The sequence below is a fragment of the Gossypium hirsutum genome, chromosome D12, assembly GCF_007990345.1.
Source record: "Gossypium hirsutum isolate 1008001.06 chromosome D12, Gossypium_hirsutum_v2.1, whole genome shotgun sequence".
In the NCBI taxonomy this organism is placed as follows: domain Eukaryota; kingdom Viridiplantae; phylum Streptophyta; class Magnoliopsida; order Malvales; family Malvaceae; genus Gossypium; species Gossypium hirsutum.
Window position 1 is genome coordinate 51,424,466 of NC_053448.1, and position 22,598 is coordinate 51,447,063.

General features: G+C 35.7%; 3 protein-coding genes across 9 annotated transcripts; 1 reads left to right on the forward strand and 2 right to left on the reverse strand.

The window, feature by feature from the left end:
* The first annotated feature begins 1,291 nt into the window (after window positions 1–1,291).
* On the forward strand, window positions 1,292–4,240 carry LOC107946437 (protein PLANT CADMIUM RESISTANCE 12). 6 transcript variants are annotated; one of them, XR_005921790.1, is made up of 6 exons: window positions 1,292–1,960; window positions 2,039–2,110; window positions 2,244–2,465; window positions 2,611–2,678; window positions 2,887–3,948; window positions 4,026–4,240. XR_005921790.1 is itself a non-coding variant. In XM_041107032.1 (5 exons), exons 1-5 carry the CDS (start codon window positions 1,810–1,812, stop codon window positions 2,899–2,901), a joined length of 513 nt encoding a protein of 170 aa, XP_040962966.1. In that variant the 5' UTR covers window positions 1,351–1,809; the 3' UTR covers window positions 2,902–3,216. The 6 variants fall into 6 exon arrangements, 4 of the variants coding, with proteins under 4 accessions (XP_040962963.1, XP_040962966.1, XP_040962965.1 ...); XR_005921789.1 differs by having other exon boundaries at window positions 1,297–1,954; XM_041107032.1 differs by lacking the exon at window positions 4,026–4,240 and having other exon boundaries at window positions 1,351–1,960; window positions 2,256–2,465; window positions 2,890–3,216.
* Window positions 4,241–4,254: 14 nt separating this feature from the next.
* Window positions 4,255–10,368, reverse strand: LOC107946436 (transcription factor TGA2.3). 2 transcript variants are annotated; one of them, XM_041107028.1, is made up of 12 exons: window positions 8,478–10,368; window positions 8,161–8,267; window positions 7,966–8,039; window positions 7,659–7,853; window positions 7,377–7,451; window positions 7,235–7,294; window positions 6,459–6,536; window positions 6,207–6,264; window positions 5,156–5,427; window positions 4,810–5,055; window positions 4,604–4,728; window positions 4,255–4,529 (listed from the first exon to the last, which is right to left on the reverse strand). In XM_041107028.1, the coding sequence occupies exons 1-12, from the start codon at window positions 8,543–8,545 to the stop codon at window positions 4,496–4,498; spliced, it is 1,392 nt and encodes a 463-aa protein (XP_040962962.1). In that variant the 5' UTR covers window positions 8,546–10,368; the 3' UTR covers window positions 4,255–4,495. The 2 variants fall into 2 exon arrangements, with proteins under 2 accessions (XP_040962962.1, XP_016736254.2); XM_016880765.2 differs by having other exon boundaries at window positions 4,255–4,728.
* Window positions 10,369–11,264: 896 nt separating this feature from the next.
* On the reverse strand, window positions 11,265–15,474 carry LOC107946438 (CTL-like protein DDB_G0274487). Its single transcript, XM_016880768.2, is given in 8 exon segments — window positions 11,265–11,694; window positions 12,174–12,407; window positions 12,865–12,981; window positions 13,088–13,312; window positions 13,427–13,610; window positions 14,133–14,256; window positions 14,259–14,589; window positions 15,043–15,474. Coding segments are annotated over 8 exon segments (1,494 nt in total). The 5' UTR covers window positions 15,106–15,474; the 3' UTR covers window positions 11,265–11,478.
* Window positions 15,475–22,598: the final 7,124 nt, after the last annotated feature.

Sequence of the window (22,598 nt, forward strand, 5' to 3'; positions counted from 1 at the left end):
CTATTTAAAACTTTTTATAAATTTTAAATTATTTGTTGATGTATCATATAAAAAAATAATATAATGGCAGCATAAAGTACACGTGAACTGCTATACAACTTGTTATACTAACATTGTTAAAAGATATAACTCACAAATTGATACCTGAACTATATTCATTTTCCCATCTTAGTACTTAAACTCATTTTTTTTGTCACAAGTAGTACATAAACTATTTTCCCCCCAAGTTGGTACCTCCTTTAGTCAAATCGTTAAGTTTATTTAAAAAAAAGGCTTAATTCAAAAATTGATATCTAAACTATGTTATTTTTTCCCATTTGGTACCTAAACTATTATTTTCCCAAGTTGATTCATCTATTGTTAGTCAAATAGTTAAGTCTATTTTATATATAAAAAAAAGTAACCAATTAAAAATTACCATGTAACAAAAAAAGACAAAATGTATTATTTTCTTTATATATTTAAAAATTATTAAAATTCATAAAAAAAATTAAAATAGAGAGAACTAATTCAATTTGCTCAATAGGTTTTTTTAGCTCTATTCAAGTAATTTGTATTGGTTCACGAGCCAATCGGTTCAACCTCATTTTCGGATTGATTCCCAAATACAACTAGTCAATCCAGTCTGGTGCCAAAAACATTGATTTTGATCGATGAAAGAACTTTTTCGATCCTGTCAGGTCGAGCAAGTAAGTGGTGAAGTTCAAAAACAGAATTAATCACCTGTGTCTCAACCTCGGGAGGGCCAATTTTGAGTATTGTTGGCATTGCCAAACATTATAAAGGAAGAAGAAAAAAAATAGAAAAAATATAAATAGGGGGAAATAATGTAAAATAAAATAAAATAAACTAAAAATATTTTTTAAAGTTAATATGTTGTGACGCTGAAATTTTTTTTAGCAGATATAACATTTTTGTGTAAAATGGGTAAAGGAATAATAGTTTAGGTATCACTTGTGACCAAAAAAAAATTTAGGTACTAACTTGATAAAAAAAAGTATTGTTTAGGTACTAATTTGTGAGTTAAGCCTCTCTTTTATATAGACTCAATGGTTTACTATCGACTTGGGGGAAAAATAGTTTAAAGTACCACTTGTGACAAAAAAAAAAGTTAACAAGATGAAAAAAGGGCATCATTTTGGTATTAATTTGTGGATTAAGTCTTGTTAAAATATTAATGTTTTTAGTCAGCATTTCTATTTAAAAAATAAATTTAATTATTTTTAAAAGATTAATGATCAAATTTAACTTAAAAAATAAAAATAATGACCAAATTGATAAAAATATATAAAGATTTTGGGTACATTTATTATGCATATAAAAATGTAGTAATAAATTATTAATTGTCCGAATTTCAATCACTCAAACATGCGTCTCTCCGTATTAAAAGGGCCGCATTCATCGGTATAAGCTACAACCCAGGGCCTCCAATGGAACGGTCTACCGAAGCAATCATAAACTATATACATGCAATATATTCAGGGAGTAAATTAAGAAGGGTGTTTTCCTTTCTGCTAATTGGTTGCATTTTAATTTAGCCTTTCGTTAAATCATGTTTCTGTTTGTAGTTTACAATGTAGATATCTGCAGTTGCATCGCCATTGATGATAATAAAAAAAACATTTCAATGGAATCAGTTATTCAATTTCTTGATTAAAAGGAGGGTCCAGGTTTTGAGACAAAGAAAAGAACCCAGATTTTGGAACGGAAGAAAACATGGCAATAATGCTTTCGAGAATCCAGTTTTTAATGTGATGTAAGTGATTGGTTTGTACCGATTTATGTTATTGTTTGGAGCAGAGAGCAGCAATGTTTCTTCATAAACCCGAAACTGCAATCCCAGTGTTCAGACCAGACACTGAAGATTCGCCATTTCGAGCATACATGACGACGCAGTTGCCGGAAGGATTGTGGACAACCGGTCTTTGCGAGTGTTACGGAGATGTTCCTAATTGTAATCGTAAAATCTCTTTATTCCCTTTTTTTTTTTAATTTATCTTCTGTATTTAATGTCTGGGTTGTATTTGTTTTGTTGAAGGTTTGTTTACAAGTATATGTCCGTGCATCACCATGGGACGTAATTCCGAGATTATCAATAGAGGAGAAATATGTAAGCCAACTGTTGTTTCTATCAAATTTGGTTCTGGTGTAATTTTACATGAGTTTGATAATTAGCAGATTGAGTTGGAATTTCAAAGTGTTGATGCAATAATCTAATATGCGATCATTTTCCTTATTATAAGTTGCATGAGCAGCCTGCAGATCGGCCAGCCTCCTCCACCTTGCTACAGGGGTTGTGCTTTTTGGATGGATATTCGGGTCGAAAAACCGGACCAAGTTGAGGCAACATTTTTCATTGCCAGAGTCACCCTTACCAGATTGGTGCGCTCACCTGTTGTGCATGTGGTGCACACTTTGTCAAGAACACCGCGAACTCCGAACCCGCGGGGCCGACCCCTCCTTAGGTAAATGATATAATATCAAGATTGGAAGATTTCAAGTCCTAATTGTTTTGAACAAATTGATGCAGAATTTGATCTAAATTAATTGTGGATGCAATTGTATCCCAAAACCTTATTAATTATATAAGTTGTATTTTTGGTTTAATAGGATGGGAGGGCAATTTGTCTAAGTGGCTTAAAGATGGACTGACTCCTCCAATTGTGGTACCACGCATGGTAACGTTTAACATTAAAAATGATTGATTAAATTAGTATCATCAGTTAAATAAATAAATTTATCAAAATAAAATAAATTAAACATCTTTATTTTAGAGGAACTTCCGAATCATAGCTATGTTTTGTTGTGCGTGGTTTTTTAAACAAAAAATTTTATATGCATCTCCATGTATTTAGTAGATATGGTTTTGGTTGTTTTTATATTAAGGAGACGGAAGCTTGAAAATAAGAGAGGAGATTGAAGATCTTGAGATTCAACTTCCGAAGTGTTGAATGCCAGAGCAGCTACTAAAGCAGTTGGAGTCAACTATAAATTTGTATATGTACACTATTTTTATAAATCTCAAATAAGTTGAGCTTGTAAGACACTATAAATCCTCGTTTTGTCCCTTCAACTTCATCCAATCCGTTATTTTGTGGTTTTTAAGTTATATGCATTATTTTCTTCCTTGTAAAGGGGTAGGTTAATAGGGGTTGATCAACTCTGGGGTCCCAAATATTCAGGTTTTTATGGTCTAACCACTCAACTGATAAGCAATCTAGTCTAATTAACCTGCTGGTATTTTGATACCCTTATTTATTGTTTACCTCTAATTTTAAGCAATAAAAAATGAATCACATACACAATGTATGAACTTAAACTCATTTTTTTAGTAAAAAAAATGGATGTTTTTGAAAGAGAAATGCTTGAAAAATAAAGGTCCAAGTTGTTATTCTAATCCACTTTGTTCAACAAACCAATCCTTGAATATTAAATAAAATAAAATAAAGGCAATAAAGAGACAGACATGAACTAATGTACAAAAAGAGAGACAATTCAAGTGGTCTTTGGACCTCCAAAACATGTATTGACCCTAAACAATGTAGTTTATCCTCCAGGTTCTACTTATATGTCCCACCCATGGAAATGGGAAACCAACCTTTTCCACTTCATAAGTTTTTCTTATTACCATGGACATGAACAAAGACGACCACGTTTATGAACATGACGAGATTGATGAAGATGATGTTTTCTTTGCTGAGATTCAAAGACAGATTCTACTTTTAACAGCAGATGACGACGATCATCAAGCTGCCGGAGCTGGTGTTAACAACCCGGGATCAAGAAGAAAAGCTGTTGAGAATCTCTCTTCTTCATTCCACCATGGATCGTATTTCAGCTGGCCAGAAACCGACTCAGTACCAACTTGGCTTGCTAATCTATGGAGAACTGGCAATGGAACGGGAGTATTCATTCCCCACATCAAATCTACAAGACGCCACAGGCCAGGTATCATTTTGAGTAAATCATTTATCTTCTATTTTTGTGCAGATTTCAGTGACTAACATTGACCCGGTAACTTGCAGGAAGGAAGGATAGGCGAAAAGTTTACAGGCCAGTGGAGACCAAACATTCATGAACAAGCAAGATGCAAAATCAACTGCTGGGAGTTCAACATCGTGGTTCATAATATCTTGTTTCTTGTAAATAACTTCTGTGGATCATTTCCATCATTGATTACATTAGACATTGTAATATAGAGATATAGCCAATTCAGAGAAAAATTGATGCTAATATGATATGTGGATGGTTAAATACTTGGAAGCACTGAACTATCTAAGTTAGCATTGCACTTAAGGTGATTACAAGATGGTCAAAGTTTTGGAAGATTTGCCTCACATGTGAGATTACTACACACAATCACAAACACATTTTGCTCAGATCCTACTTAATATACAGCAATCGTCTAAATTACTGCCATTTCCATAGGCCAGTGAGTGTAAACCACAGCAACCAAAATTTACATTTCACATTATGCTTCACCATCCAAGAATCGTCAATGGGTACCAAAAGGTGAAATAGGGAGAACACTGTGCAAAGCATTAATGCAGTCAAGTTGAGCTTTCATGAAATAAAATAATATCAGTTTCTAGGTCGGGCTAACCATAAGGAGCTAAGTGCCCGGAGCCGAGAAGTGTAATCACTAAAAACTAGAAGGGCTCGGGCTGCTTGGCGTGTGGTCAAAATCCGATGCATTTGTTGCAGAGTTTGCTGCCTCAAAAGGTCAGCCTGGAAATTGAAATGTGACCCTTGTAAGAAACAGTTAAGCACATAATTTCATAGTTACCCAATGGGCAAGATAAAAAGTACCTGGTGAAGGAAGTTCTCCAATGTGGCAAGTTTGCCCATTGCAATTGCCATCTGGCCCATGTAGTCTGCAACATTTCCAGAGGCAGAAGGACCCAGAGATGCAGATGAAAGTGTGTCTACTAAAGATTGTTGCAAAGCTTCCATTCCTTGTGATAAGGCATCTTCAGCCTGTTGAGACGACTGCTGCAGATTACATATGCCCATTAATTGTTGGTCTGTCAAAGGCTCTAGGTGGTTTCCAAGGATCTAAGTTAGAAGATCAAAATGTCATAAACCAAAACAGATAATATTTTTCAAAACACATTAAATTATGATAATAGAAAGAAAATATCCAATAATTGATCACCTTCAAAAGTTCGGATGAACGAAATCCTCCCAACCACATAAAGCACCTCTCTGCAGGTGTTTTCCACATACCAGATAGCATGTGAAATACATCTGCCTTGGCACCAATGCTTTTTAGCCTGAAAACCTCATCATAATGTGCCATGACACCCCCAACAAGAATGCACAATTCATTATCCCCCATATGAGAATTTACAGCTGATCTTAAGTCATTTATCAGTCGTTGATGTTCATCAAGCCAGCGACCATATTCCATGTCAAATGCCAGAGCAGCTGGAAGCACAAATAAGGATTTCCCACGTAAGAAAATCAGCATTCAAATGAACAAAACGAACATGTATTCTCCATAGTAATCCACACACTAGCTTCCAACAATCACTAGAATTTATAGCAACCATAAACACTAACAAGACCTAAGATATAGAAACTTTTGCCATAACATTTATGAGCCAGCACCAATTACATACATTTGAACAAAAGGTAAAGGTGTTTGTGCCTTTTACTGAAGACAAATCAAGACTACAGATCATAACAATTGACAAATAAAATATCTTTTATAAGCAATTTTCTTTGTCTACTACAATCGAGCTCCATCATTTATGCCACTCAATTACTTCAGTTTTGCTATAAGCCAACTCAATTATCTATCTTTTAATATCCATATGAAGAACCTTAGCCTCATTCAATCAAATTGATAACAATCAAATCTTGTGTAGCCTTCAACGACTCTTATGCAAACACCTATCTTAATTGGGTTAACCAGACTTCAATCATTAATGAACAGTATCAATCTAAGTATCTCCAAATAACCAGCCATATGCTTTCTCAATGTTATGATGCCAGGAACCAGGTAATTATAAGTTATAATTGTAGGGAAATTACATATATATGAACTGCAACAGAGGGAAGGTTGAAGCCACAACTAAATAATTCTACCAACCTTAAGTACCCTGAACCACATTCTTTGGGGATACTTTTAGAGGTGTAAATCCAAAACTAGTCAACAGTTAGAACCATGACTCGACAGACAACAGTATCTAAAATCTCCTCACCATTTCCCGCAACTGTATGGCCATGGTCCCCAGAAAGTCCAGATGCGATAAAAATACCCTACATTAGAAAAAAAAAAGCTGATCAGGAACAAAAATATTTTGGTTTAACCACCAATAATAAATATGTCAACCTTTGAATCTATGCCACTGGATTAACAAAAACAATAGAAGGAAGAGGAGTACCCCGAACAAGAGATCGTAAATTTCCACTCTTAAACCACAACCTTCAATAAAAAGAATTCATTATCATACCTGCTGCCGTGCCCTTTGAAGCTCTTGCTCTAGTTCTGTAAGCCTGAGTCGACTACTCTCAAGCTGCTGGACATAGGCCTATCCAAAAGGAGGTAGAAGAAAACTGATATTTACATATACCAAAAGCCAAAAATAAAGGTAACAAATGAATAAACAATGAGAGGAAATAAAAACAAGTACTGTTCCATAAACATCACTAGAGTCATGCATTAGTAACACCAGTTGATAAGGGGTAAAGTCACCAACACTTCTTTCTTTCCTTTACTAGCCATATTCTAACCAAGATGTAGAATATGCAAAATATCAAATATAACCCTTATATATATGCATAGAAGGACAATTAAATACATTTTCACGGAGAGAAATTACATCTGGTAACTTCTACTCATGGTATATTCCCAATGACTTAAGCCACTAGGGTACGCACTCAGCCACCTCCGTTAGATTGTTTACCTACCATTTCAGAAATATTTCTAGTTGGATTTAAACATTTAGGAGCGCACTTAGGAGCCGGCCTTGCTTTCAGACATAATGCACAAATGAAGCACTGAAACTGAATGCAATGCATCCTACCTTTCCCCTAGATTTATAAGGCATCAACTTTTCAACCCTTCGATAAAGTTTATAGGAAGTTAAAACACTACAAAGTGTCAATGTTATTCCCAGCTTTCATAGTTCACAATTCAAGGCCTATCATACAGCGCATGTATCCCATTTATCAAGCATAGATAAGAAAAATACAAACAATAATAATAAACAAGAAAAATACACATTACTTTTTTCCTCAATCTACTCTTCCTTGCAGCTTCTCGATTCTGAGCAAGCCTGCGAAGTGTCTGAAGGGAAAAACAAGTAAGAAGCTGCACAGATGTCAAATAGTAAAATTGACTGCACAACAACTTTGGTAATTTTAACAACCTTTTGATCACCACTTTTTGACTTGGATTGATCCACCGAATCCAACATTACAGCTCCAAGTTGAACTCCATGAAGCTATAACACCATTAAGAATTAGCAATCATTATCAGAACCCAGATTTAAGAGGCAATGACTTATGACAAATAATTATGCTTTGCAACCATTCTTTTTTATCAGATTTCTTTGGTCAGTTAACAAGTTCGAGCCAGAACATTTTCAAAATCAGTTGGAAAGATGATCAGTGTCAAACCAGATTTGGGGTAGAACAAACAGAGACATAACCTGGTTTTTATGGTCAGTGTCAACATCAGTAGAAGTGTCAGTCTGTTGGCTATTATCGGCAAGGCCAGAGTCAGCCCAGTTCTCAATATGGCCATTTCCCAACGAGGCACCAAATGTTGCGCCCTTCTGGTACATGAACTGCCCAGTATCCAAACACCCCGTTCCACTTGAAACTATCGCTGTTGCACCAATGCTCTGAGGGAAAGTAAAACCATTTGCAAAGAGCGTCATCAAAACTATACGAAATATATGCAGCAAAGGCTTATCACTTACGTTCAAAGAGATAGGTTGGTAGAGGGTTGAGTACCGTGTTCAAGGCGCCATAGTGCAAGGTATTAGCAACAACACCAACATTGTTGGATTTTAAACTAAAAATGGAGCCTACAAGGAATTATATAAACAGACAAGGTAGTTAGAGACGCTTAAAATCCCATATAGTAGTTAAGAAAAAGGGAAAAACCCATATTTATATTTATATAGATATAAAAAGAAGAAAGTATACTTGGGCTTAAATCAAAAGCATCATCGTGATGAAAAGCAGCAGCGGGATGATCAAGCTCTCCAAGATCCGGGAAACGCGTCTGGTTACGGCTATTACAATCGTCTCCTCTGTTTCCAATTGAAACAGACACCCAAAAAGTAAGAAGAACAAAGCATGTTTCTTTCATTGTACTACAACAGGGAATATAAAGCAGCCACCTTTCCTTTCTTTTTTTCCTTCGACATACATATAAAACTATAACAGTATAACCATTGCCTTGTAATCAAAGACATGCCGGTTCATCCCAAGACGGTGACTTTAAGTGAAAGTAAATATACCTGAGAAAGAAAGAAGAGTGGCAAAACATGTCTGGGTTAGTAGTTGCGGCAGCTTTGAAGCTCTGCATTTTTCCTTCCCTCTTTTCTATAAAGTGTGACTCTGTTGCGTTCCTATGAAAGGAAGGTAGAGAGAGAGAGAGCAAAAAAGACAATGAATGAAGTGGGAGAAAATCTTCGTGAGAAGGATCTTTAATGGAGGAAGGGGATATCGTATCAGTACGGGTTTTCCTTTTTTAAATTTTGGTTGATATGAGTTTTAAGAAACACATCAGGGTCTTTTTTTTTTAATATAGTGTTTCAGAGTTGGGATTTTAGCTTCCCAATAAAACCCCACCGTTTTCCTGCATCATTTCCTCATTCTCTCCTTGCTGTGCGTTTGTTCCACTCTCCCTTTCGTCAACTTTCTATAATTTTGCCTCTGCCAAAATACTTCTCTTACATGCTAAAAGATTTAGCAGCCAACAGATATGTCTCAATTTCAGTTCATTATTGTGATGCTTTTGTATCCATTCATAAAGCTAGTGACTTTTTCATTGTCAGAGTTTTAGTTAAAGAGGGTTACTTAATCCAATATTTTTGAATTAGTAGCTTAGAGTCATTGTTCTTGGCTTGATATACAACACAACAGTTATCAAAGTAGATAAAAATTCATGATCAAGAACCGAAATTTGAACCCTGACACTACAGTGTGAGGCAGTTGGGAAAAGCTCCCATACAACAGTGACCTTACTCTGAGGGGAAACGCTAGGCTTAATTTCAGTGTTGAGTAAGTACAAAGATTAAGTATTTACATGCATGCACCAATAATACTATAGTAAAGACTAGCAATGCATTTGGGGCTGGTGTCGTGATCTTCATTTTTGCACGCTCTGTACGTACGAGTGAGTAGTAAAGAAGCCCACTGCCCAAGACAAGAAACTCCCCTCTCCCAAAAGGCCAAAACCCTTGTTTTCTTTCTCTCTCTATCCCCTCAATTGGTCATCTCTCTGCCGGGCATATGAGATGATTCTTTCTTCTCTCTAGACTTGATGAAGAGGAAGTGTGTGCAATGCGGCTACTGGCTGTTTTAGTAGTAGGCTCAGGGAAGGGAAGAGCTAGCTAAGGCTGGGATTCCTTTTCTTCTATTATTATATTCTTTTTATCTCTCTCTACAGTAGACGACTCTTCTTAATAGCCCTGGGGAAGAGTGTCTGCGCGGCTTAATGATGTGACGGTGATGAGATGTCATCCAATAATTTAATTCCGCCTAACAGTACCTTCTTGGTCTTTGCCTTCTGAAATGGAGAAAATTATAAACATGAACTTTAATGAGGAAGAAGGGATTAAATTCCAACAAGGGGGTTTGCTTGAAAGCAACAACTTGGTTTATTGTATTGAAGGGACCAAGCCCGGCCCCCGCCCCCCCCCCAAAGGCAGAAGAGCAGGCTATATTTATTGTTTATCTATTGATAAGATTTTGTTGTCTTGTGGTTGTGGTTATGTTAATAAGTTTATACGTAAAACATAATAGTAACGTTTCATGATCTAATATTAATGTGATTCTGAGTTCTTCTGACAGTGATAGGAGAGAAAAAAAAACATTGTGAATTTATGACGCATCTGATACGGCAATCATACAGTTATGACGTGCTTTCGTTGGGTTACTTTCTTTGGGGCGTTTTATTTATGGGATTATGTTATGATGTACTACAAAATGCAGAGTTTAAAAGACTAAAAATCTTTTCAGCCTGGGTCCTGTCATGTATGTATGTATGTGTATTGTCTGTCACGTGAGAGAGACCAGCCAAGGAAGGGACTAGGGAGGAGCTTCCTCTCCTTCCCATTGGGAATTATGTGAATACCTTCTGATTAACCTACACCTTCATTGTCTAATTCCCATATGCAGCTACTGTTTTAGCACTCTGTTTAGTTTCCATTTTCTTGCTAATTTAATTTGTACGTAGGATAAGGATCAGTAGCATCTTTACATTACACTGCTAAGCTGAGTGGTGCTTGCTTTGCCTTGCCCAACTTCTTTACTCGTTTTTCTTTTTCAATTAGGACTATAAACTTAGGGGTGTTATTACCTTTTCTTTTCTGGAGTATAGTTATTACTCTTCAGGTTTATATTTGGGTAGACAAAATCAAGCCATACAAAATGAGTTTTGCTCATCCAAAAATATTAATGCACTCTCCTGACATGGCTGATGATTATCCAAGTTTGACAATTAATGAAAATTAAAGAAAAAAGAGACATATCATAACAATATTGAGTGTTGAGGTGTGGTTTAGAATGAAGTTTTAACAAAGTGATGAATTGATCTCGTAAACATTTATTAAAAGAAATTAGTAATGAATAACTTTACCTTCTTTAAAAGCTGTAGTATCCAAAGCAAAGCAAGGGTGATATTAATAAAAGAAGCACTCTCCTCAAAGTACGCGTACAAAAGGAAGAGGCGTAAAAGCAAAGGAATCGGAAGCTGTATTTGTTGGTTAACCATCATCAGACCAATTGGCAAAGCACTTCTGCATCTAAACGATGGTTGAAACACTCATGGATCCTCACAATTCATTTTCTCTAGTGTATACAAAAGGTAAGCTTGTGTTTCGCCCCAATATCTGTGCATATCCAGCCCCAGGGTTCAGCTCCTCCACTTTTTGCATTGATATCCAACTCCTATCTGAGTGACGCATGACATGAGCCTTGACCTTCTGACTCCTAAACAAAGCCGAGCCTTCAATCAAGTCCCTATCAAAAGCATTATTTGGAACATGGTAAAAACATTAAGGCTTTGTTCCCTTGGCAAGTGAAAGGAACTTTCTTTGCATTTCTATTAGGACCATTTCCACCCATGTTCTCTCTACAATATTCAATGAACTCCAAAAATATACTAATAACCTGCTGGAACTTTCAACAAATATTGAAGAAAAAAACCATTTGGCAAGTACACTATTAAACAAACTCATCTATATTTGGAATAGTAATTTTAGAGTATGAATTACACTTGATATAGGTAAGTTTTCAAAGATGGAATGTATCTTGCATGTGGCTGTCAAGCTGGTTCTGAGTCAATACTTCCCTGGCTCGTGCACTCCTATGTTGCAGACGCTGGTGCAGCATCTCCGACATTTGGTTAAAGAACTGAGGATCCCATCTTCGAATCAAGGAAGGGTCTTCTGCATAACAGATGTATATAGATGTAACGGCACTTTCAACAACCACCATTGCAAGTCCCACCTGCACCAGGCATTTTGCATACCTTAATCTCCAAATAACAAAGGAAGTGAGAATATAACTGATCCTAAAGATTAATTATTAGCAGTAATATAGCTTAAGTACATGGTTTATAACAATCAGTTTGTTATTCATACACATGAAAAACCAACAACTCAAAGAAAAACCACTAATAACTTGAGCAGAAATTTCCCATTGACTAACATTCAGTGTTTCTTATATTGAAAGAGGACTCTGCTATCTTATAGGAGTGAAGTCACATACAAACTGCAAAAAGACACTAGAAGAGGTGCGTCTATTTTAGAAAGAAAGAGGAGTCAATTTGTCTAAACAGATAAGGTCATTTTTACTGCAAAACAAGGGTGAAAAAGGGAAAAAGAAAACATTGCTGAAGATTAACCCTAAACCAAAATAGGCAACTAGGATTCTGATTGTATTACCAATAGGAACACATATAGTTGAAGAATAGAAAATGCACTAACCAAGACCATTCCCATCAACATTGCAGTTGACCCCACCATGATCACTCTGTCCCTCCAAGTAATCCAAGTCCAAACACCAGCACAAGTTCCAGTGAGAAGACCACCCAAGATAGTACCCATCAGCAGAACAGCACCCGAACAATCATAGGCAACTAGTGCTTCAACTCCAGTTGACTGGAATAACTCCCAGGCATCCCTTGCCGATCGGTTAAAACCTTTCCCATAAACAGCTATCTGGTAGGACCAGAGCATGCAAAACCGTACTATAGTAATGTAATATTCCAGGAACTTATAACAAGAAGCACTTTATATAATATTACTATGTATCATGCGAAATCAACTGCTCAAATTTTTTTTTTTAAAGAATCTCCTTTGTGGCTAAACATGTCATCTACCATCCAACTACACAAGGAAAACAAAAAATTCTCCTGCCTAGAAAATTCATGGGATAAATGGACACGTTTCAAATAGGAAGAATCACATGCAACAAATTGACCTAAAATCCTTGGATACCCCTTCAATCAAAAAAGCAATGTCTGAGACTCTAAGTTACAATTCTGATGTGCCCCTAAGATAAACAAATGCCGTAAAGAAGTCTATATCCGTGCTAAATTGAAAATGTCGCTACAAAATGGACAAAAGAATTATCATATACATAAGAGAGGTTACCAAGAGAAAGGCATAAAACTACCTGGACGTAGGCATACTTGTTGAAAAATCGAACAAGGGTCTCCACAAGCTGAAACAAAAAATCAACGCAGCAAAGCAAGCACTCATTGTTGCCAATTTTGGACCGGAATCCCCTGATCTAAAATGCATTTGGAAATTAAATAATGAAAACCGGAAGCATTCATTTGATTCTTGAGTATTAAAATGGTGAACCAGTTGAAAAAAGTAAATGCTGGTGTGCTTACTTCCCATCGCAGAGTCCGAATAGCAGCTGTGAAAAGTGACCCGTAACAAATGCTTCCAAAGGATGTTGTTACAGCATATCGTAGGGATTTCATCAATGAGTTGGGAGGCATTGATGAAGCATTTCGACCACCATGAAGAAGCACGAGAAACACAAGCCCGGACACTATAACATGTACAGTATTGCAGAGGACAGCACCAGTCCAAAATAAGCTTACAGAGAGAACCTGCAAATATCGGTGGCACATTACTAGCTTTATTAAGACTTAATTGACCATTTTTCTAATAGCAATCATTGCAGCAACAACAGACGGAATTAAGGGCAAAACTTGCCAGCTCACCACAAGAAGCCACCAGCGTCCTAGGTCACCCCTGCTTGAAGCCACCACACCAGCCGCTCCAAAAGACCATATGCCCATCCATAAAAGCATGACTGCCATAAATGCATATGCTACTCTTGTAACTTCAGGAAGACTCCATACCAGTTTAACAGCTTTTTGCAAGACCAGCATGGTGAATGGAAGTCTGTCAAAAGATAAAGGGAAAAAAATCTAGTCAAAGCAAACTTCATAAGATCTGATTAGACATATTGACTCCTCTCTCTGAAGGGAAAAAATCTAGTTTGTGTGGACTCGGTTCAGTGACCCTTCTTCTAATTCTACTACAGGTTTCTCAACTATGTAAACCAAGGCTCCAGTACATTATTAGAATTAGCTACTTGTTGTCAATACTAACTATCAAAAAAAAAATTAACATTTCAAATTTGTAAAAAGGTAATTTCAGATCTCAATAGAACCGAAAAGTTGCTTCATGTGAAGATTGTTACAACAGAAATTGATCAATTTATTCAATTTTCCAAAAAATGGAGTAATTTCTATACAAACAAGGAAATATTTCAGTCAACATATGAAATTATTAACAGTCATTAACAGATAAAGACTTGTAACCTGCTTCTTCAATCTTTATACAACATACAAGACCAAGAACCAATAAGTCCTAGAAGAAACATCTCATAATTACCAAAAAATTAGTAGTCCTAGTTTATACCTGTCTATAACTGCTATAACATACAAGAACTGCAGCGCAGCACCAGTTGCAAAGGCCACGCCCCAGAAAAATTGTTCGCACCAGAAACATAAAACACTAATCACAGCAAGGTATGTTGTCAAATATGAACTGAAACCTTCATCATTTGGTTAGCGCGTGAACCAAGCAACAACAACCAAATACATCCAAGACCGGTACCAACCCCACCGGCAACAGCATACTTGGGCCAATAAGTCTCCGTCAATCCGTTATTATTCTCCCAAAACCCTTCAGTATATCTATCAATGTTTAGCCTATCTGCTGTCTTAAACCTATTGAGTCCAAAAATGGCGAGCAAAACTCCTAACACAATCAAATGAATTATGAATATTGCTAACCAGAAAACATCACGCCAATGACGCAACTCTGGAGAAAACGTTTGATCAGCATCTATAATTCTTTCATTCCTCCCTACATTCTGAAACCAAAAAGAAAAATGCAATAAATTTAGAGTACACAAATTTTATCAGTGATTCAGTCATTGACCTTAAAAACCAACAGGAAAAAAAAAGTTTCCGATTATAAACATATTCAGACTCACGCTGAACAATTAAAATTGGTAGAGCCGTTAATTGCTAGAATTTGAGACTTCAAACTCAACATAAACCACTAATTATTAGTCTATATCAAAACAAAAACAGAAAGACTAGTCATATGACGAAAGAAAGACAACGTAATTGAACAACTAAAGATCATGATTTTACTTCAGAAAAAAAAACTTGGGAATTCAGATTATTAGTTTGTTGTACAAAATTGAAGTCAACAAGAAATATAACTACTCCGTGAGAAAGAAAAAAAAAAGGTAGAATGTTTGACTAATGGGACAGAAAATTCGACCAGAAATGAAGTGAAATAAATGGTTGAGGAATACCTGATCGACGGTGGCGATGGAGGCAGAATCAGAGGAAGAGGAAGAGATGTTAGAGTCGCTCATGGAGGAGAGAGAGGAGACAAACCCTTTGCTGGAATGGGATTAGAGCATTACGTTTTGGGTCAATTCTGAAAGTTGAAGCAAAGGTTTTGAGCTTTATATATGTATATATATATGTGTGTGATCAACTACAACTCAAGACTTTGTCAAAGTCGAGGAAGAAAACGTGAAGAAGGTGGTTTGAAAACAACAGTGAAAATAGGAGGAAATGTGAATGGGGTAGATTAGGGTTCTTTTGTGAATAAATTTGGGAAGGATTGGGAGGAAATGGAGGAGGGATAGGATTATTCGTGGCTCTTGCTACTAATAACTAATTAAATTATTAATAACTGAAAGTTAATGAGAAAGTGAAGTAGTAAGAAGTTGTTGATGGCGGATTCGCCTGTTTGTAGTTCTTTTGCGTTGCGTTTGGCGGTTGCGGCGCTCTTCTGTCTCCCTCTTTTTGTAAAAATTTGTATTACACATGCTACGTCAATTCGCAAAGAAAAAAAAAGTAAATTTAAATCAAACGAATTTAATTAAACTAAAAAATGTAAGTACTAAATTTAAATAATATGTATATACAAAAACTAATATAGTAAAATTTGACCATAAAATAATCACCTACTACCCACAAAAATATATAAATGGCGTGGACTAATATAATTATTTTGATATTGAAGTTAGTATACACTATACTATAAATATCATTTAAATCTTAATTAACTACAATAGGGTGTTTTTTGCTTTTACATATTTTTAATAAAAAAACCATTAAAAATATTTGAACATCTGCTCAATCTAATTAACAATTGGTGTTGCTACTTTTTATATTTTTTAATATTATTACACAAACTTTTCACTCATATTATTTGTATATTAATAATTGTTGAACTTTTTCACAAACATGATAACATGTTAAATAATGTTAACTATCAATACAATATTTTAACATGTTACAATGCGAATTACAAAGTAAGTAAAATACATTTAATTTTCTTAATTACATATACTTACCTATTTGAGTTTATTTTTAGCGACAATTTAAACTAATTTATTTTATTTTAAATTAGTATACATTAACTTTGCGTTGGTTTTCACATAAAATCACTAGTATTTCTTAAATATTAGATGATTATATTTCAAATTTAGACATCAAAGTATTATTATGGTGAAATTAAGTAGAAAAGATAAAGAAATGTTAAAAACATGTATACAGGTAACAAGAAAATGCTGATTTTCTATTTATCCAATATAGTATCTTCTTTCGTTTTGTCCACTTGGCAGGCTGTCCATCCCCGAGAAAGGCAGAGTTTACAAGTGTATTTCCGGGAGAGATTTGGGCTGTAGCCGACAAGAAGCAAACCCATTTGTACAACAGATAAGAACAGCACAGAGTATCCCAATTCCCAAATATTCCCTATTTCCCTTGCCATCTTATTTATTAATTAAACCAAAAAAAAAAAAGGAAATAAAGGCAAAAGAGAAAATGTGGTTTGGATGCTACTTACATTTCTTCTTTCCACCTTCAACAAATTTTTGTTTTAAAATTAATTTCAGGATTCTCTTTGTCCAACCCTTTTTTGCCCTTCCAATATTTTGCAGTTTTATCCCATTTTATTCTTAATTTTGAATGTTGTACCATTTAATGAAATTGGAGTAAACTGAATTCCAACGTAGATTGGGTGTTGAATATATCGGATGCCATAAAAAAAAAGTTATATTCTTGCTCTCTATACTTCATTACACTTTAATTTGATCATTTTTAGTTCATGTGTTTTTTAAAATTTAAATTCTAAATTCTCACCAGATGATAATTGTCAACTTGATTAAGTTAAGTTCCATTATTTCCAAAATCTGATGCAGCAAAGATATTATCATATATGCGATGCCATTTCCACATAAAAATCCAGCTAATGGATTAACAAATGTCATTTTTGTCGAGACTAAAACTTCAAATTTTGAAAAACAAATGTAAGGACTTAAAATGATCTAGTTGGAGACAATTGAATAGAAGAGTATAGACTAAATCTATAATTGTAGGCACGGTATAAAACTAGTAATTTGTTGTGCGGAAGCGTGTAAAAGAGTAAAATTATTGTACTAAAAAATCACACTAAGTTCAATTCCCAGGAAAGAGAGGTGGATCACAAGGATCGCTTAAGTACCAGGTCTTTCCTAGCCAGAATATCCCTCAATCGTAATTTAATAGCACAATAAATCACTACAATCACACTCACAATTCATGCAGAATAATACAATAAAGAACACAAGAATTTAACGAGGTTCAGAAAATTTTGCCTACGTCCTCGGGCACTACCAAATATATTTCACTCCAAAATACAAGTGAGAATTTAAAAAGAGAGAGAGAGAAAACAATGCCTTAAGTAGAGAATTGCAAGTTTGAGATACAGAATGAGAGATGGTCATGCTTATTTATAGTTGAGGTTTAGGGATCAACTTGCAAAGTCACTTTACAATTAAGGACCATATATTGCAAATATCTCAGATTTTATTATGCCAATATCTCGGTACCCATATCTTTGACTTTCCGATATTTGATACCCATGTCTTTGACTTTCTATTATTTGATACCCATATCTTTGATTTTCCATAAATATGGATAATTCCCAATAATCTCCACCTTGAAGATTTGATTCGAGTAATCTTATCTTCACACAATTCTCTCTGCCTTTGTCAACCACACTTGATAGTGCCTTCTTCAACTGTTAAACATGCAGAATATTGATCAAGTTCAAACAATGTTCGAACTTGATTGTTGTTACCACCTTGGTCATCATATCTGCGGGATTATCTGCAGTCTTAATCTTCTGAAGGTGAATTTTCCCCTCATCAATAATTTCCCGCACAAAATGGAAACGTACGTCGATATGCTTTGTATGTGCATGATAGACTTGATTCTTTGCTAAATGAATATCACTTTGACTATCACAATACACATTAATATGCTCCTGAACCAATCCCAAGGTTTTAACCATACCTTGTAACCAAATAGCTTCCTTTACAGCCTCTGTTACAGCCATGTATTCAGCTTATGTGGTTGACAACGCAACTGTAGACTGCAGTGTAGACTTCCAACTTATTGGTCCTCCAGCAAGAGTAAACACATAACCAGTGGTTGATATCCGTTTGTCCAAATCACCGGCATAATCAGAATCAACGTACCCAACAACACCTTTACCAAGTGTAGTATCCTGCTTGAACAGTAATCCAATATCCATGGTCTTATGAATATACCGTAGAATCTATTTCACAGCTTGCCAATGTCCTTTTCCAGGATTATGCATATACCTGCTCACTATACTAACTGCCTGTGAAATGTCGGGTCTTGTACACACCATTGCATACATCAAGCTATCTACTGCATTAGAATACGGAACTTGTAACATGTATTCTTGTTCCGTATTTGTCGAAGGAGATAGTTGTGCAGAAAGCTTGAAATGAGAAGCCAACGGGGTACTTACAGCTTTAGTCTGCTCGTTCATGCCAAACTTCTGTAGTATCTTCTTTAAATATTGCTTCTGAGACAAACTAACTTTGCCATGAGCTCTATCCCTACATATTTCCATGCCAAGGATCTTCTTAGCTTCACCTAGATCTTTCATCTTAAACTCAAGGTTGAGTTGAGTCTTCAATCTCTCAATTTCAACTTTACTCTTAGATGCTGTCAACATATCATCAACATATAAGAGCAAGTATACGAAAAACCCTTCTTGTAGCTTCTGAAAATACACGCAATGATCAAATTTACTTATTGTATACCTTTGCCCTTTCATGAACTGATCAAATCACTTGTACCACTGCCTCGGAGATTGTTTCAATCCATAAAGCGACTTTGTCAGTTTGCAAACCCAATTTTCTTTATCAGCAACCTTGAATCCATCTGGCTGAGTCATATAGATTTCCTCTTCCAAATCACCGTGTAAAAATGCGGTCTTCACATCGAGCTGAACTAGTTCAAGATCATATTGCGCAACCAAGGCTAGCAAAATCCGAATAGACGAATGCTTCACAACTGGAGAAAATACTTCATTGTAGTCTATTCCTTCTTTCTAAGCGTAACCCTTTGCTACCAATCTAACCTTGTATCGAACTTCATTTTTATCAGGAAATCATTCCTTCTTTGCATATATCCATTTGCATCCAATTGCCTTCTTTCATTTGGGTAGTGCCACCAACTCCCAAGTCCTATTTTTATGAAGAGACTGCATTTCTTCATTCATAGCTTGCTTCCACTTTACACTATCAGGGTTACTTCTTGCTTCTGTGTAAGTAGAAGGAACATCATCATCTGTAATTGGAAGTGCATAGGCCACCGTATTATCAAAACGAGCAGGCATACGAATCTCTCTTTTTGGCATTCTATATGCAATTGAATCATGTTGCTGTAGAAGTTCTTGGGTCGAAACTTCTTCATCATTTGTTCCTTCAATATTAGCTGGATCATCATTAACCTTTTCAAGCTCCACCTGCTGCAAAGTGCCACTAGTTGTGTTATCCTTTTGTGAATCATTATTCTTCATAATGGTTGATTCATCAAAAGTCACATCTCTACTGAAAATAATTTTCCTTGTATCAGGACACTAGAGACGATATCCTTTTATTCCACCAGTTATACCCATGAATAATGCTTTCTTTACTCTTGGGTCTAACTTAAGTTCTTTTACATGATAATATGCAGTGGAACCAAAAATATGTAAAGAATCATAGTCAGTAGCAGGTTTACCAGCCCACCTCTCCATAGGAGTTTTTCCATTTATTGCAGCTGATGGCAACCGATTAATTAGATGACACGCATATGTAACTACCTCAGCCCAAAATTCTTTGCCCAATCCAGCATTGGACAACATACATCGAACTTTCTCCAGTATAGTCTGATTCATACGTTCTGCCACCCCATTCTGTTGTGGTGTATCTCGAACAGTGAAGTGTCGTACAATGCCTTCATCGTGACATACTTGTAGAAATGGATCATTCTTGTACTCAGTACCATTGTCTGATCGAAGTCGTTTGACTTTTCGACCAGTCTGGGTCTCTACCATATTCTTCCATTTCAAAAATACATCCAAAACTTTATTTTTCCTTTTCATTAGATACACCCATACTTTTCTTGAATAATCATCAACAAAAGTAACAAAATAGTACATACCTCCCAAAGAAGCCACTTTAGTAGGTCCCCACACATCACTGTGAACGTAGTCCAGAATTCCTTTTGTATTGTGAATTGCTGAACCAAATTTTATCCTCGTCTGCTTGCCCAGAACACAATGTTCACAGAATTCCAATTTGCAAGAATTTGCACCTTTCAACAAGCCTTGCTTCGCCAAACTCTGCAAAGGTTTTTCACCAGCATGTCCCAATCGCATATGCCATAACCTGGTAGCCTCTGAATCTGCATCTTTCATAGAAGCTGTTGATGTTGATCCAATAACTGTACTTCCATTTAAATAGTACAGATTATTCCTTCTTGTGCCTTTCATCACCGTCAATACCCCAGCTACTACCTTTAGTAATCCATCTCTCAAAGTGATTGTGAGCCCTTTAGATTCTAGGACCTCTAATGAGATAAGATTTTTCTTCAAGCTAGGTATGTAGCGAACATCTGTCAAGACTTGAATTGAGCCGTCGTGATTCTTCAATTGGATTGTACCTACTCCCATTGTCTTACAAGCGCTATCATTTCCCATAAAAACAACTCCACCTTCTAGTTCTTTAAGACTAGAAAATCAGTCCTTATTAGGACACATATGGTAAGTACATCCCGAATCCAAAATCCACTCATCTGTATGACATGCCATTGCCATGCCAACCAAGCTAATGTCTGACTCATCATCATGCTCAGCTACACATGCATCAGAAATAGCTTTACCCTTTTGTAACTTAGGAAAATTCTTTTTCCAATGCCCTTTCTCACGACAAAAAACACATTCATCTTTGGCAGGTCTCCCTTTGGACTTACTCCTTCTACCAGATTTGTTGCTGCGCGAATGACCTCTTACTATTAAGACTTCTGTAGTTGTATCTCTGTGATCTTTTTTATCTTTCTTTCGAGTCTCAGATCTATACAATGCACTACAGACTGCATCAAATGTGATTGTATCCTTCCCATGAAGCAATGTGGTGGTAAGATGATCATATTCATCAGGAAGAGAATTCAACAACAGTAATGCCTTGTCTTCATCTTCAAATTTCTCATCCAAATTTAGCAAGTCTGCTAAAATTTTATTGAATGAGTTCACATGGTCATTCATCGACATACCGGGTGTATACGTGAATCGATAAAGTTTCTTTTTCATATAAAGCCTATTTTCAAGACTTTTTGTTAGAAACTTTTCTTCCAGTGTATCCCACAACTTCTTCGCTGATGTCTCCCTCATGACAGAGTACTTCTGCTCTTTGGCCAAACATAGGCGTATTGTTCCACATGCCTATCTATTGATCTTGGCCCACTCCTTGTCATCCATCTTGTCAGGTTTTTCTTCAAGGGCTATATCCAGCTCTTGCTGACATAAGACATCCAGGATCTCACATTGCCACATACCAAAATTATTGGTACCATCAAATTTCTCTACTTCAAATTTCGCATAGATCAAAGTAGTCTTTGTTGATGACGATGCCTTTTCCATTTTTTCTCCTCAATCCCAACTACAGTACGTGAACAGTGCCGTGAACGATCGTATTCCCCAAGTACGAATCTAGCTCTGATACTAATTGTTGTGCGGAAGCGTGTAAAAGAGTAAAATTATTGTACTAAAAAAATCACACTAAGTTCAATTCCCAGGAAAGAGGTGGATCACAAGGATCGCTTAAGTACCAGGTCTTTCCTAGCCAGAATATCCCTCAATCGTAATTTAATAGCACAATAAATCACTACAATCACACTCACAATTCATGCAGAATAATACAATAAAGAACACAATAATTTAACGAGGTTCAGAAAATTTTGCCTACGTCCTCGGGCACTACCAAATATATTTCACTCCAAAATACAAGTGAGAATTTACAAAGAGAGAGAGAGAAAACAATGCCTTAAGTAGAGAATTGCAAGTTTGAGATACAGAATGAGAGATGGTCATGCTTATTTATAGTTGAGGTTCAGGGATCAACTTGCAAAGTCACTTTACAATTAGGGACCATATATTACAAATATCTCAGATTTTATTATGTCAATATCTCGGTACCCATATATTTGACTTTCCAATATTTGATACTCATATCTTTGACTTTCTATTATTTGATACCCATATCTTTGATTTTTCATAAATATGGATAATTCCCAATATAATTAAACTTAATCAAATTCAAAAAATATAATGACTAAAATTAACAAATTAACTCCATTAAAGAATATTAACAACACTTAATACACGATGAGTATGGGCGTGCAATTCGAATAATTGACCTCATATTAGACTTCTAAGAAACCTTACAAAATTGAAAGGAAACCATAAATCCATCAATGTTTGAAGGTATATATAAAAAATATAAATTTGAAG

What these genes read in the sequence shown, in the direction of transcription:
- LOC107946437 (XM_041107029.1), top strand. Translation starts at nt 1,810, where the DNA reads ATGTTTCTTCATAAACCCGAAACTGCAATCCCAGTGTTCAGACCAGAC. An exon ending in AGATGTTCCTAATTGTAATC is followed by an intron (nt 1,961 to 2,038) that starts GTAAAATCTCTT and finishes GTTTTGTTGAAG; the next exon opens with GTTTGTTTACAAGTATATGT. An exon ending in TATCAATAGAGGAGAAATAT is followed by an intron (nt 2,111 to 2,255) that starts GTAAGCCAACTG and finishes TTGCATGAGCAG; the next exon opens with CCTGCAGATCGGCCAGCCTC.
- LOC107946436 (XM_041107028.1), bottom strand. Translation starts at nt 8,545, where the DNA reads ATGCAGAGCTTCAAAGCTGCCGCAACTACTAACCCAGACATGTTTTGC. An exon ending in CAAAAAGTGGTGATCAAAAG is followed by an intron (nt 7,295 to 7,376) that starts GTTGTTAAAATT and finishes TTTTCCCTTCAG; the next exon opens with ACACTTCGCAGGCTTGCTCA. An exon ending in TTCAAAGGGCACGGCAGCAG is followed by an intron (nt 6,265 to 6,458) that starts GTATGATAATGA and finishes TTTCTAATGTAG; the next exon opens with GGTATTTTTATCGCATCTGG.